General features: G+C 44.8%; 1 protein-coding gene across 2 annotated transcripts in view; it reads right to left on the reverse strand.

Annotated features, from left to right (window-relative positions):
• Positions 1 to 1,132, reverse strand: part of LOC121579685 (CTD nuclear envelope phosphatase 1A) — a 30,826-nt gene extending 29,694 nt beyond the window's left edge. The window contains exons 1-2 of one of the 2 annotated variants that reach the window (XM_041894485.1): positions 1,014 to 1,132; positions 641 to 840 (exon numbers count right to left, since the gene is read on the reverse strand). In XM_041894485.1, the coding sequence (XP_041750419.1) occupies positions 641 to 745 (105 nt within the window). In that variant the 5' untranslated portion in view covers positions 746 to 840; positions 1,014 to 1,132. The remainder of the gene's footprint in view (positions 1 to 640; positions 841 to 1,013) is intronic. The other variant, XM_041894486.2, reaches the window with a different exon arrangement.
• Between the last annotated feature and the right edge of the window lie 12,551 nt (positions 1,133 to 13,683).

Consider the following 13,683-nt stretch of genomic DNA (forward strand, 5'->3'; position numbering starts at 1 on the left):
CTCTGGTGGACATTCCTGCAGTCATTATGCCAACTGTCTGTGGAATTGTGTTGTGTGAAGAAACTGCACATTTTGGAGTGGCCTTTTATTGTCCCCAGTACAAGGTGCACCTGTGTAATGATCATGCTGTTTAATCAGCTACTTAATATGCCACACTTGTCAGGTGGATGGATTATCTTGTCAAGGGAGAAATGCTCACTAACAGGTATATAAAATAATGTGCACAACATTTGAGAGAAATAAGCTTTTTGTGCGTTATGGGAAATTTCAGGGATATTTTATTTCAGCTCATGAAACATGGGACTAACACTTAACATGTTGCGTTTATATTTTTACTAAGTGTAGTAACGCATGTTAAGACAAACCGTATTGATTACACCTGTTTGACAGTTTTCCTAGACGTCTCTGAAACGTTACCAAGATTTCAGTTGGTATCATATAGCACAGTGAAGAAGTACCATTCAGACCTTTTAATAGATAGATTTGGCGTGTGTGTGAGCTTCCGATTGACTGTCTGTCAAGAGCATTGGCTAGTCCAAATGGGCCGTGTGTGTTAGTTTATCCAACTACCAATATCACTTATCCAAGTGATATTAATTAGGGCCAATAATTATTACACCTTTAGTTCTAGAATACTCACCGTCCGTAAATGCTTCCTGAGTATGTACAGAATAAACCCCCATATTCTAGATGTCACTCCGACGAAAGTGCGAATGCCAAGTAAGCTGTGACTGGTTTTCAGCATGGTACAGTCTCTTCCCTCCCGAACCTGCAGGTCGAGTAGACACTGGCCAATGGCAATCGTGTGCTCAGTTCAAATCCCACTTTCGCCACACTCCACTGAAAATGAATAACAAATATATAATTTAAAAAGTAGCCTACCAAGCAAAACCGTCATTAAAAACGAAAGCGAGGAATCCAGCGTTCTAGGTCACTAGCTAGCCCTGGCACGTTATACTTTGATTAAAGTGTAAAAATACGTCTTTATGAAATGCAAACAATGCACTTCTAACCTTGCTTAGTTTCGTTGACGAAATATGCAAAAGTCCCAACTAGACGCCGTCAACACAGCTTTCAAGCAAAACAGGAACAGGACAGCGCGCCGCCATAAGTGTCTCGCAGTCACTTCCGTAGAGGAAAACATGCGCTCTTTTCAAATAGTTCCCTTCCACGAAATAGTCACATCCAAGAAACAGGCATTGACCTCAATAAGGTCAAGACCAGCATTGACCAACAGGCAGGTCATTAGAAATACACTACTGCATTGTAATATACTGTAATCTATTTATGAAGCGCAATCAATGATGTATACATTACCTTGGTGGACAAAATAATGCCAGACAGTACTATCTTGTTACACCCAGTCCAGACAACTGCTAGGCTGCAGTGCTGTTTTAAAACGGCTCCAGTCCAGTCAAACATCTGCTGAGTTAGTTGGGACCATACAATTAGGAATTAGAATACTAGAATGTCCTGAACCGTCTTAAGATGATCCAAATGTCAGCCATGTTGGTCAGGGAGTTGGTCTTACCTGTGATTAAATGTTTTCCACACACATAGCTATGTATCTCCTCCGGGTCCCAACATTTCCTACGCCGAATAGCCTGAAGCCACATGGCTCCATTTCCCTATTTGGAAGCACTGTGAACCGTAGGTCGGGGTTTTGGACCTGTTTACATGTACATTGAACAACACAGCACATTTTAGGCATGTTTTGTTTTTGCTGTATAACAAAAAAAATCGACAACAAACTTGTCTCTTTTACAATGGGGGTGAAGGAGAAATACTTTTTGTTTCCCCCAATTTGGGGGCGTGGTCGAGGGAAATTCCTTATTATTTAAGTGATAATGCAAGAGAAGCCAGTGTTTGTTGGATATATTGCCATGGGTGTTGCTCGTCGAGGGTCGACAAACCGTGCCAATATATCCAACAAACACCGGCTTCGAGGGCATTATCACTTTTATACAACGGGTTACCAACATATTCAAATAATGATTGACATATTTTCATTAAAAACTTTATTTTGATAAATGTATTCGTACTATTTCATCCTTCCACAAGATATAGTCCCGACACAAATCTAGGGTTGCTAGAGACACGACCCAGTCGTTCGATCTTTTTGTTCTGTATCTATGGACGCGACCCAGTCGTTCGTTCTAAATGTTCCATTGCCATACTGGCTGGCAACGTTCTTATCCCTTGCTTGCTAGCTAGCCAACTACGGCTAATTTACAGTTATGTCAAACAGTTCAGACAGAATAACAGACAGAATAACAGCCAGCAAAGTAGCTGCATTTGCATTTGTTTAAGCTGTTTTCTATTGACATTTATTTGGATGCATCCATAACAATCAGCTTATGATGCGCGACTTTGCCTGGCAGAGAAAATGTGCTCTCTTGTCAGGATACTGTTGAGACAATAGAAAGACAACCCATGACATTCATTTGAGCTGATTTTAATAAATGAAACCATACATTCTCTTTGTTATCCACCACAGCTGACATAGCTATAGCTACTTATTGTATGTCACATTTATCTGTACATTCCCCTGGATGATGCATTGGTTGAAATATCTGTCGGAGTCTGTGCTACTACTTCTGCAGCCTTGCTTCAGCCTTTTGGGTGTCGATGGTGCTGCGGTGTTCTCTTTGTTTTTGACCAGGATGTTGCTCCAGCGTTTTCTGTCTGTCAGTGAGGGAAGCCAGTAGCTATGGAGCGAACCTTTGCACCAATGCCCACTCACTGATATAATCTCCCTCGCTTCTAAACCAGCATTGGCCAGTTTCTGGACTGTCGTGGTCCTGATGCTGTGATTTGTGTATGTACAGTCGTGGTCAAACGTTTTGAGAATGACACAGGTATTGGTCTTCACAAAGTTCGCTGCTTCAGTGTTATGAGATATTTTTGTCAGATGTTACTATGGTATACTGAAGTATAATTTCAAGCATTCCATAAGTGTCAAAGGCTTTTATTGACAATTACATTAAGTTTATGCAAAGAGTCAATATTTGCAGTGTTGACCCTTCTTTTTCAAGACCTCTGCAATCCGCCCTGGCATACTGTCAATTAACTTCTGGGCCACATCCTGACTGATTATGCAGCCCATTCTTGCATAATCAATGCTTGGAGTTTGTCAGAATTTGTGGGTTTTTGTTTGTCCACCCGCCTCTTGAGGATCGACCACAAGTTCTCAATGGGATTAAGGTCTGGGGAGTTTCCTGGCAATGGACCCAAAATTTCGATGTTTTGTTTTCCGAGCCACTTAGTTATCACTTTTGCCTTATGGCAAGGTGCTCCATCATGCTGGAAAAAGGCATTGGTCGTCACCAAATTGTTCTTGGATGGTTGGGAGAAGTTGCTCTCGGAGGATGTGTTGGTACCATTCTTTATTCATGGCTGTGTTCTTAGGCAAAATTGTGAGTGAGCCCACTCCCTTGGCTGAGAAGCAACCCCACACATGAATGGTCTCAGGATGCTTTACTGTTGGCGTGACACAGGACTGATGGTAGCGCTCACCTTGTCTTCTCCGGACAAAGTGTATTCCGGATGCCCCAAACAATCGGAAAGGGGATTCAGCAGAGAAAATGACTTTACCCCAGTCCTCAGCAGTCCAATCCCTGTACCTTTTGCAGAATATCAGTCTGTCCCTGATGTTTTTCCTGGAGAGAAGTGGCTTCTTTGCTGCCCTTCTTGACACCAGGCCATCCTCCAAAAGTATTCGCTTAACTGTGCGTGCAGATGCACTCACACCTGCCTGCTGCCATTCCTGAGCAAGCTCTGCACTGGTGGTGCCCCGATCCCGCAGCTGAATCAACTTTAGGAGACGGTCCCGGCGCTTGCTGGACTTTCTTGGGCGCCCTGACGCCTTCTTCACAACAATTGAACCTCTCTCCTTGAAATTCTTGATGATCCCATAAATGGTTGATTTAGGTGCAATCTTACTAGCAGCAATATCCTTGCCTATGAAGCCCTTTTTGTGCAAAGCAATGATGACGGCATGTGTTTCCTTGCAGGTAACCATGATTAACAGAGGAAGAACAATGATGTAAAGCCTTTTAAAGCTTCCAGTCTGTTATTCTAACTCAATCAGCATGACAGCATGATCTCCAGCCTTGTCCTCGTCAATACTCTCACCTGTGTTAACGAGAGAATCACTGACATGATGTCAGCTGGTCCTTTTGTGGCAGGGCTGAAATGCAGTGGAAAAGTTTTTTTGGGGATTAAGTTCATTTTCATGGCAAAGAGGGACTTTGCAATTAATTGCAATTTCATTCTGGAGTATATGCAAATTGCCATCATCAAAACTGAGGCAGCAGACTTTGTGAAAATTAGTATTTGTGTCATTCTCAAAACTTTTGACCACGACTGTAGTTGTTCCCGCTGCCCTGCAGATCTTGGGTAGAAGTGCTGCCAGATAATTCACGCCCATCGGCTCTAACGTGTACCAGGTCGAGTCCCCGATACACTCTCCTCTCCTTGGGTGGAGATTAAATGCAAGGTCGTTCTCCGGGCATTTCGATAGATATTTATCTCCAGTGATGCCACCGGGCATAGTGGGTTCCCTGGCTGCTCGAACATTAATCCCTTCTTGGACCCTGCCTCTCTCCCTTGGGTCCAGATTATTCTTTGTGGCCTCGTTATATGCAAGAGTGGCGTATCTGAGAGAGAGAATGCGTTGCTATAATATTGTTTTCCAGAAGCCTAATTATGAGTGCAACTTAGAAATAACACAAACAGGCTATGAACAACATACCTTAGACCGTTCTCGTCTGTTTTTACGAGGAATGAGTTGGGCTTTAGTTGTCTGTTCCCCTCTTTTCCTCTTCGACCCAGATGTAACTGGAGGTGGAACCACACTTTCTGGACCAGACCCGTTGGTGTACCGGGATTCAGAGCCTGGGAGTTTTGGAACTGGGCCATGTCCTTATCGGTGATGGGAGGGTGGCTGTTTGTGATATATTTTCCTTGCCTTAGCTGTTTGATGTTGACCAGAAATACATGATTCGAGGTGGTAAATTCAGTGTCCTTCATAAGGCACCAGCTGCGACCGATGGGTGGGTCATTTAGAAATCGGTTGAGCCCACTCTGGACTGCCAGGTAGCTACATATGATGTACTGCTCCCCCTTCCCATTTCGTACATTTCCATAAAACTGTCGGAGAAGGATGTTAAACTCTTCCTTAGTGACAGTTTTGAAGTCAACAACTTTTTTCTTCTGCTAGCCAGCCCTCGAAGCAGCCCAGTTTGTATTTTTAACTGTGTTTCTTTCGTTGCGGCTTTTCTCTAGGTCATTCAATGCAGTATCCCCCAAATCGGGCATGCCTGGTTATTATTGCCATCTCTTTTTCCCATTCATCCATAGTCATGCCGCCGAAAAGATCATAAATAAATGTTCCACTCATCCAGTTTAGTTTTTGCAACAAAGTATAGATTTAGCCAGTCAACTGAAGAAAAAAAACATTTTGTATGTTGCTATGACAACCAGCTCATTTTGCTGTCTGTATCATTCGGACACATTCACTTTAAATGGTACGGTGGAGATTGCAATTCAATATTCAAACATAGGTCGGAGAGACAGACAGCAAGGTTTACAAATCTCTTCTGTTGAAAACCAAATGCTAGTCTAAAAGAAATGGGAGATAATGTCTAGATGCTTTTTATAGTGGAGTTCAAGTTTAAGCATTTCCTAGCTGGGCTGATGAGACAGTGGATTGCGCCGTCAGATGGAACAGAGTAAATAGGCATTTTAACGTCATAGATTTAGCCGGTGGTAACTTGTGGAATAGACACCAGCTGGAATGCAGTTTTAACCAATCAGCATTCAGGATTAGACCCACCCGTTGTATAATACCTGAATGTCTACTGGCTTACAAATTGTAAATGTAACAAGTACTCATATATTATCATATAATAGCACTCACAGCTTTCCAAGAAAACACAATCTGAGACATTTATGGTCTGTTTAAATATATTTGAGAGGCTATTTATACAGAACATTTATATAAAGCCTGTATAAACATGCAACAATTTCAACAATTTTACTGAGTTACAGTTGATATAAGGAAACCAGTCAATTTAAATAAATTCATCAGGCCCTAATCTATGGATTTCACATGACTAGGCAGGGGCGCAGCCGTGGGTGGGCTTGGGAGGGCATAGGCCGGATGTGGAGGTCCTGGGCTGGCGTGGTTACACGTAGTCTGCGATTGTGAGGCAGGTTGGACATACTGCCAAATTCTATAAAACAACGTGGTAGAGAAATGAACATTACATTCTCTGGCAACAGCTCTGGTGGACATTCATGCAGTCAGCATGCCAATTGCACTTGAGACATCTGTGGCATTGTGTTGTTGGACAAAACTGTGTTGTTGGACAAAACATTTTTTTGCTGCCAGCACAAGGTGCACCTGTGTAATGATCATGCTGTTTAATCAGCTTCTTGATATGTCACACCTGTCAGGTGGATGCAGTGACGACCAGTCATTCAGGACAGGTGGGGCAGACCATATTTGTATGCGGCTTTATTAACTCAATTGTTTATTTTTTTACATTGTTTGCAAAACGGATATGTGACACGTATTCATAACAAAATAACATGCAAAACAGGCAACAACAATTTTTTGGGAAAATAAAAATAAAAACATATATAGTGAGTGTGATGTCACGAGAGGCTGTGTCCTGGAGGGACGTTACATCCCCCTGAGATGGCTGCAAACCCAGACAGCTATGGCTCCATCTGCTGGTATGGTCGGGAACTCCACCCCTCTATGGCCAATCTTCCCACGCAGCTGAGACAAATGAGGAGCTGATGAGCTGAAGGTTTGGGAAGGGAAGACACACAGTCTCCAACCTGGGCTCTCTGGAGGACAAGAGTGCTGCACGTCCACTTCCATGAGGAATATAAGGATTTGGAGATACTTACCTTTGGGAAATACTCACCTTTGGATATATGCACCTGTGGAAATACGTGAGAGACATTTGGAAGGACTTTTTGCTGGGTTGGCCACTAGCTGCAACGTGGACTACAGTAAGGCTGGGGAAAAGTTATCTGAGCGAGTGAGAATTATGATTTTGGATGTGGAAGAGACATCCCTGAACTGTTAACCCTTAAAGAGCCACAAGAGAACATAATTTTGTTATATTTTCGTTAATTTCCCAAGACCTTTAATAAAATCCTTGTTTTGTTTGAACCTTGTCTCCTTGCACTACTTGAGCAATCCCGCTGAAAGCCGTGTAGCCTCTCGTGACGTCACAGATGGTGGAGAATACGGGCAAGCTCAAGCGTTAATAGTGCATGTCAGAGGAGGATACCGAAGGTTTGATCACCCAGTTTTCCAAGTTGGCCGTAGGCTCCCCGCCGACGGAAATGGAGGACATATTGAAAGCCCTTGTTGCTGGCCAGCAAGCCCAGATGCAAGCAAACGTGGCTCTCTTGGAGGAGCAAAAGAAAGCCAACCTTCTGAAGGCAGAGGAATTGCAGTTGCAGAGACAGAGGGTTGTCCAAAATACCCGTCCAATAAAGGCAAGTGACTTTATATCTAAGATGGGAGCTACCGATGACATTGAGGCATACCTGCATGCATTTGAGGCCACGGCCACTAGGGAAGCCTGGCCCAAGCAACAGTGGGTTGGTCTGTTAGCCCCCCTTTCTAACCGGGGAATCGCTGAATGCTGTCCGGGACCTGGGCCCTGACCAGGTTACTGACTATGATGCCCTGAAGTCTGAGATCCTCAGCAGATATGGACTCACAAAGTTTGGTATGGCCCAGCGCTTTCACAGCTGGACCTTCCAACCAGACCAACCTCCTCGGGCGCAGATGCATGAACTTGTCCGAATCGCAAGGAAATGGCTGGATCCGCAGAGGAATACAGCAGCGGCGGTGGTGGAGGCCGTTGTGGTGGATCGTTACCTACGCGCCCTGCCTTATGAGGCAAAACGGTTCATCAGTCAACAGGCCTTGACCACGGCTGATCTGACCGTGGAAGCTGTGGAAAAGTACCAGGCCACAGCGGAGATGCTGAATGCTTCCCGAAAAGACCCCAGGAGTGCGGCCCCACCACAAATGGGAAGAACCCGTCCAAAGGACCCCCAAGGTCTCGAACCCAGCCACGTCAGGACTTATCCCGGCTCCAGGGGGAGCCAGAAACCAGGCGGGTCCAAGAAGAGTACACCAGGAGGGGGGAAACTCGACAGTGTTACCGGTGTGGGGAGATGGGACATATCTCCTGGCAGTGTGGGAAACCAGCCGATGAACCTATGCCCACTGCGGAGTCCTCCAGCTCAGCACCCACACACCGTTTTGCCTCGCTCTTGGGAGTCGTAGATGGCGGCCCAGATCGACCCCCCACCTGCCCGGTAACTGTGAATCACCATGATGTGGAGGCCTTACTGGATTCTGGTAGCCGGGCCACCCTGGTGCGTAAGGATTTGGTGGGCCCAACGTGTCTGACCCCGGGGAAGGTCCTCCCAGTTTCCTGTGTCCATGGGGACACCAGAGAATACCCCATTACTGAACTTACAATGACCAGCACACGGGGAACCATACACGACGGCGGGGTGGTTGATTCCCTCCCCGTCCCTGTCCTAATTGGACGAGACTGCCCAGCCTTTTACCCACTCTGGAGAGAGTCTCAGGAGAGGATAACCCGAGTACCTCGGAAACGGAGAGGCAAAACTCATCCTGGGAAGGCTCCGGTGCAATCCTCCGAATTACTCACTCCCGCCCGGGCTCTGATAGGGATGGCAGGTGCCCAGACCGACACAGAGACGGAGCTACAGAATCTGGACAAAGAACTGTCTGGTCTGAAGGGGACCGCTGAGAGGTATCGTTTGTTAAAGCAACAGTTAGACATGAAGACAGAAGAGTTAGATATCCTCCAGGCTAAACTCCAACAGAGCTCCTTCCTAAGCAACAGGAGGAGCTGGAGAGGCTGCGCAGGACCATCGAGGAGTGTGAGGAGACCCTGCGCAGTAGTAAGGAGGTCCAGAAGAAGGCAGAGGAGAAGTACAAGGTGTTGGAGAACAAGATGAAGAATGCGGAGGCAGAGAGAGAGAAGGAACTGAAAGCTGCTCAACAGAAGCTAAACTCTGCTAAAACCAAGGCTGATGCGTTCAGTAAGAAACTCAAGGAGCGACAACAGGAGGCTGAGTCCCTGGTCCTAGAGTTGGAGGAGTTGAAGAGAGAGCAGTCTGGCAAGCACCACGGCAATGCGGACACCCTCTCCCGGCGTGATGCCTTCTTCGCTGCCTTTACCCCGACGAGGACGTCGGTCCCGAGGAGGGGGATGTGTGATGTCACGAGAGGCTGTGTCCTGGAGGGACGTTACATCCCCCTGAGATGGCTGCAAACCCAGACAGCTATGGCTCCATCTGCTGGTATGGTCGGGAACTCCACCCCTCTATGGCCAATCTTCCCACGCAGCTGAGACAAATGAGGAGCTGATGAGCTGAAGGTTTGGGAAGGGAAGACACACAGTCTCCAACCTGGGCTCTCTGGAGGACAAGAGTGCTGCACGTCCACTTCCATGAGGAATATAAGGATTTGGAGATACTTACCTTTGGGAAATACTCACCTTTGGATATATGCACCTGTGGAAATACGTGAGAGACATTTGGAAGGACTTTTTGCTGGGTTGGCCACTAGCTGCAACGTGGACTACAGTAAGGCTGGGGAAAAGTTATCTGAGCGAGTGAGAATTATGATTTTGGATGTGGAAGAGACATCCCTGAACTGTTAACCCTTAAAGAGCCACAAGAGAACATAATTTTGTTATATTTTCGTTAATTTCCCAAGACCTTTAATAAAATCCTTGTTTTGTTTGAACCTTGTCTCCTTGCACTACTTGAGCAATCCCGCTGAAAGCCGTGTAGCCTCTCGTGACGTCACATGAGGGAAAAAAGTATTTGATCCCCTGCTGATTTTGTACGTTTGCCCACTGACAAAGACATGATCAGTCTATAATTTTAATGGTAGGTTTATTTGAACAGTGAGGGACAGAATAACAACAAAAAAATCCAGAAAAACGCATGTCAAAAATGTTATAAAATGATTTGCATTTTAATGAGAGAAATAAGTATTTGACCCCTCTGCAAAACATGCCTTAGTACTTGGTGGCAAAACCCTTGTTGGCAATCACAGAGGTCAGACGTTTCTTGTAGTTGGCCACCAGGTTTGCACACATCTCAGGAGGGATTTTGTCCCCTCCTCTTTGCGACTGAAAGTATAAAATAATTAATTTTCCAGATGTCGAAGAGACATCTTATACGGACGTTGAAAATACATCTTATATAGACTTTGAAAATACGTATTTTATGGACGTTGATTTTATGGACAAATTTCAACTTCACATTCATTCTCAATAAAGTAAGCATTATACCACAATAATATAGGAAAGAGGAGCCAACTGAAGATTGCAACAGAATATTTATTATTGCTCCCATCTGTCACATGCACTTATGTTAGCTTTTTTTAAACTTTAAAACTGGCAGCGATGATATTCAAAGTAGTCCAACCTACAAAATAAACCAACAGAACATTTGAACTACAATAACTTCATCTTTGGTATCATGGCGTTCACACATTTTCTTTGTGCTTGCCGTCACCTAATATGTGGGAGTGTGTAGTCGATCACGTTACATTTTAAGATACAAAAATAAAAAGGAAGGGGGAAAGGAAAAGATTGCACCGCCAAATAACCCTACACCGATAGATCACTATTTCATTAAAAAAATACACTAATAAATCCATTTAAAAAACACCACCCCATTCCAGTTTTTGACCCTTACTGATCCTACACTAGGCCAACGGCCTGGGAGGACGGGAATCTTTCGTTCAACACACCTTGTAACTCTTCTGCAGTAAAACCTTGTACACCTAAGTACTTCTCTGCAGCTGCCACCGCAACATATATTTTCTGTTCTTTCATTCCATTTCTGCGGTACAGTTGATAACCATGGCAATGAATGTTAAGAAGCCAAACTTACTGAAGCACAAATTTGTATCACTCTGTATTGGCCTAGGCCTACTACTCACCCTTGACCCATCATCCTCTACTCTCTTCACTGCCTGAACCTGGCAACCTGTCACTCTCGCACCGGGCACTTCTGATCCCCAGCAACATCGGCACCCCCACAATTGACAGCCAACTGATATTTACTCCTGAGGTGCTGACCTGTTGCTCCCGCTATAAACACTGTGATTATTGTTTGACCCTGCTGGTCATCTATGAACATTTGAACATCTTGAAGAACGATCTGGCCTTAATGGACATGTACTCTTATAATCTCCACCGGGCACAGCCAGAAGAGGACTGGCCACCCCTCAGAGCCTGGTTCTTCTATAGGTTTCTTCCTAGGTTCCTGCCTTTCTATGGAGTTTTTCCTAGCCACCGTGCTTCTACATCTGCATTGCTTGCTCTTTGGGGTTTTAGGCTGGGTTTCTGTATAAGCACTTTGTGACATCTGCTGATGTAATAAGGGCTTTATAAATACATTCGATTGACAGTTTTTACACCGATACTACACATTCCTTTGTCCCATGCACTCCTGCACACTTCTCACATCTCGGAACCTCCTTCCTACACACTGCTGCAACATGACCATAAGCTTGGCATCTGAAACGCCTTAGTGGGTTTGGCACAAAAGCTCTCACGGGATAACTGACATGTCCTAACATGACTTTGTCAGGTAAAGACTCTACTTCAAAACTCAAAAGGACAGACAGTGTCTTCTCAGTTTGACCACGCTCGCCACCGGGTCTGCGTAGCACCAAACAGCGGGCATCACAGACACAGGGAATCTTCAATTTCAGTTGCTCCACCTCAACACTTAACGCCACTCCAGTAACCACTCCTTTCAAAGGTGCCCTGCTCCAGAGACCAAAGCAAGTCACAGGTCTTGTCCCAAGGCGCGTGTACAGTAGAGCTCCCACTCCCTCTGGGCGGAAGAAACACAGAAAATCCTCACAAGTCCACTTCGAGCTACCTTCACCGATTTAACAGTACCCAAATAATGTTTTACCCAGCCTGAGACTACATATGGGTCAGTCAAAAGGCAGGGATCCACTCGAAGGACTTCACCACACCTGCCCCGCAGGTAATTCATCCTCACACTCATCAGGTTCCATTTCTGAGCCATCAGAGACAGCAGAGTACAGTTTGTACTTGGCGCCATTCTTCCTCAACAAACATCTTTCCGATGCACTCAGCTCTTCTACTTTTTTCCTCGCTGTCCATATCCAGGTATATCCACCACGCTCATGCCACGCTTTCATCCACTATATTGTTTACAGAACACGCACTGATGGCCTTTCTCCAATACCCAACTTCTGTTCCTTAGCCCAAGTTACTAGTCTGGCTATCTCTGGCCTCTCCATGCTCGCAAAACGCGAGCTACTCTCCGGTTACTACATTATTGGACTGACTGGACTACCTGCCACGCACACTACCATAGAGAAGTCAACCGTGTCTGGAAGTGACTTCACCATACATTTTCTGGATTCAGGTTAACTCAAACATTGTTTTAAACGTTGTTTTATTATTTACAGTTACAGCTGATTTCGGGATTGTATATCATTTCGCTGTCCTTAAATATTTGTCATCTGATGAATTCATTTCAGTCTCTGAATTGTTTAGTCAAACTTTTCTCCACCAGCTCCTGATATCAGGGCATAAAAACTACAATCTGTGTCCTGAATTAGCCTAGTGCGCATGTGCGCCCAGCTATATCCTGTCCCAAGTTTTCGCTGGTTTTCCCTGGCTGAACTAGCTGGCTAGCTGAACTATGTTAGTTTTCATCCTCATTGCCAAACCAACGATTTTTATAACTAACCCAAGATAGACCACAGCCTTTTGCTTCCAATGGGAGCAAATTAATCATAGTGGGCAGAACAAGCAAGGAGGTGGGCAGAGCCAAGCACGAGCTAGAGAGATCCTATTAGCGCGTTCTAGCATGCATTTGCATATTTCCATTAGGGAAAGTCCACTCTGTGAAGTGCGAGTGTGCAATAACTCAATTCGCCCTTGCCCTCCTTCTAAACAGCGCAATTAGTAATAAATAGCTCATTGGTCTATCTGTGGTCAAACTTCTTAAATACTGCTAACCTTCAACTTCAAAACTCCTTTGCTATTTATTCAATCGTGTAACTAATACATTCGCTGGAAAGTAACTTGAAAAGTATTTATTGTTTTGTTGAATAGTCATGACTGGTTCGAGCTATCTGTTCTTGCGTAAGACAATGGTGGCGAAGGATATCATTGCTACTTAACACGGATTCAAGTTCAGTTTTGAGATCCACCGGCGTCATTGGTGTAGGGTTAACTGGACGTGTCTGACTGGTCTTGGAACAGTGACAACGGGCAGTGAGATATGCACACACTCTTGTACCCCTTAACCTTTTGAAACTGACTATCATATTTGTTGATTAAATCGGACTTTATTAGTATAATGAGCAATCCAGCAGAGCGGTATTGCGCCAATAACGTTGGATGCCAATATCCGAAAAACCCCACCTAAGAAGAAGGATGCTGCTAGCTACAGTTGAAGTTGGATGTTTACATACACTTAGGTTGGAGTCATTAAAACTTGTTTTTCAACCACTCCAAACATGTCTTGTTAACATACTATAGTTTTGGCAAGTCGGTTAGGACATCTACTTTGTGCATGACACAAGTAATTTTTCCAACA

Source organism: Coregonus clupeaformis, chromosome 13, assembly GCF_020615455.1.
Source record: "Coregonus clupeaformis isolate EN_2021a chromosome 13, ASM2061545v1, whole genome shotgun sequence".
In the NCBI taxonomy this organism is placed as follows: domain Eukaryota; kingdom Metazoa; phylum Chordata; class Actinopteri; order Salmoniformes; family Salmonidae; genus Coregonus; species Coregonus clupeaformis.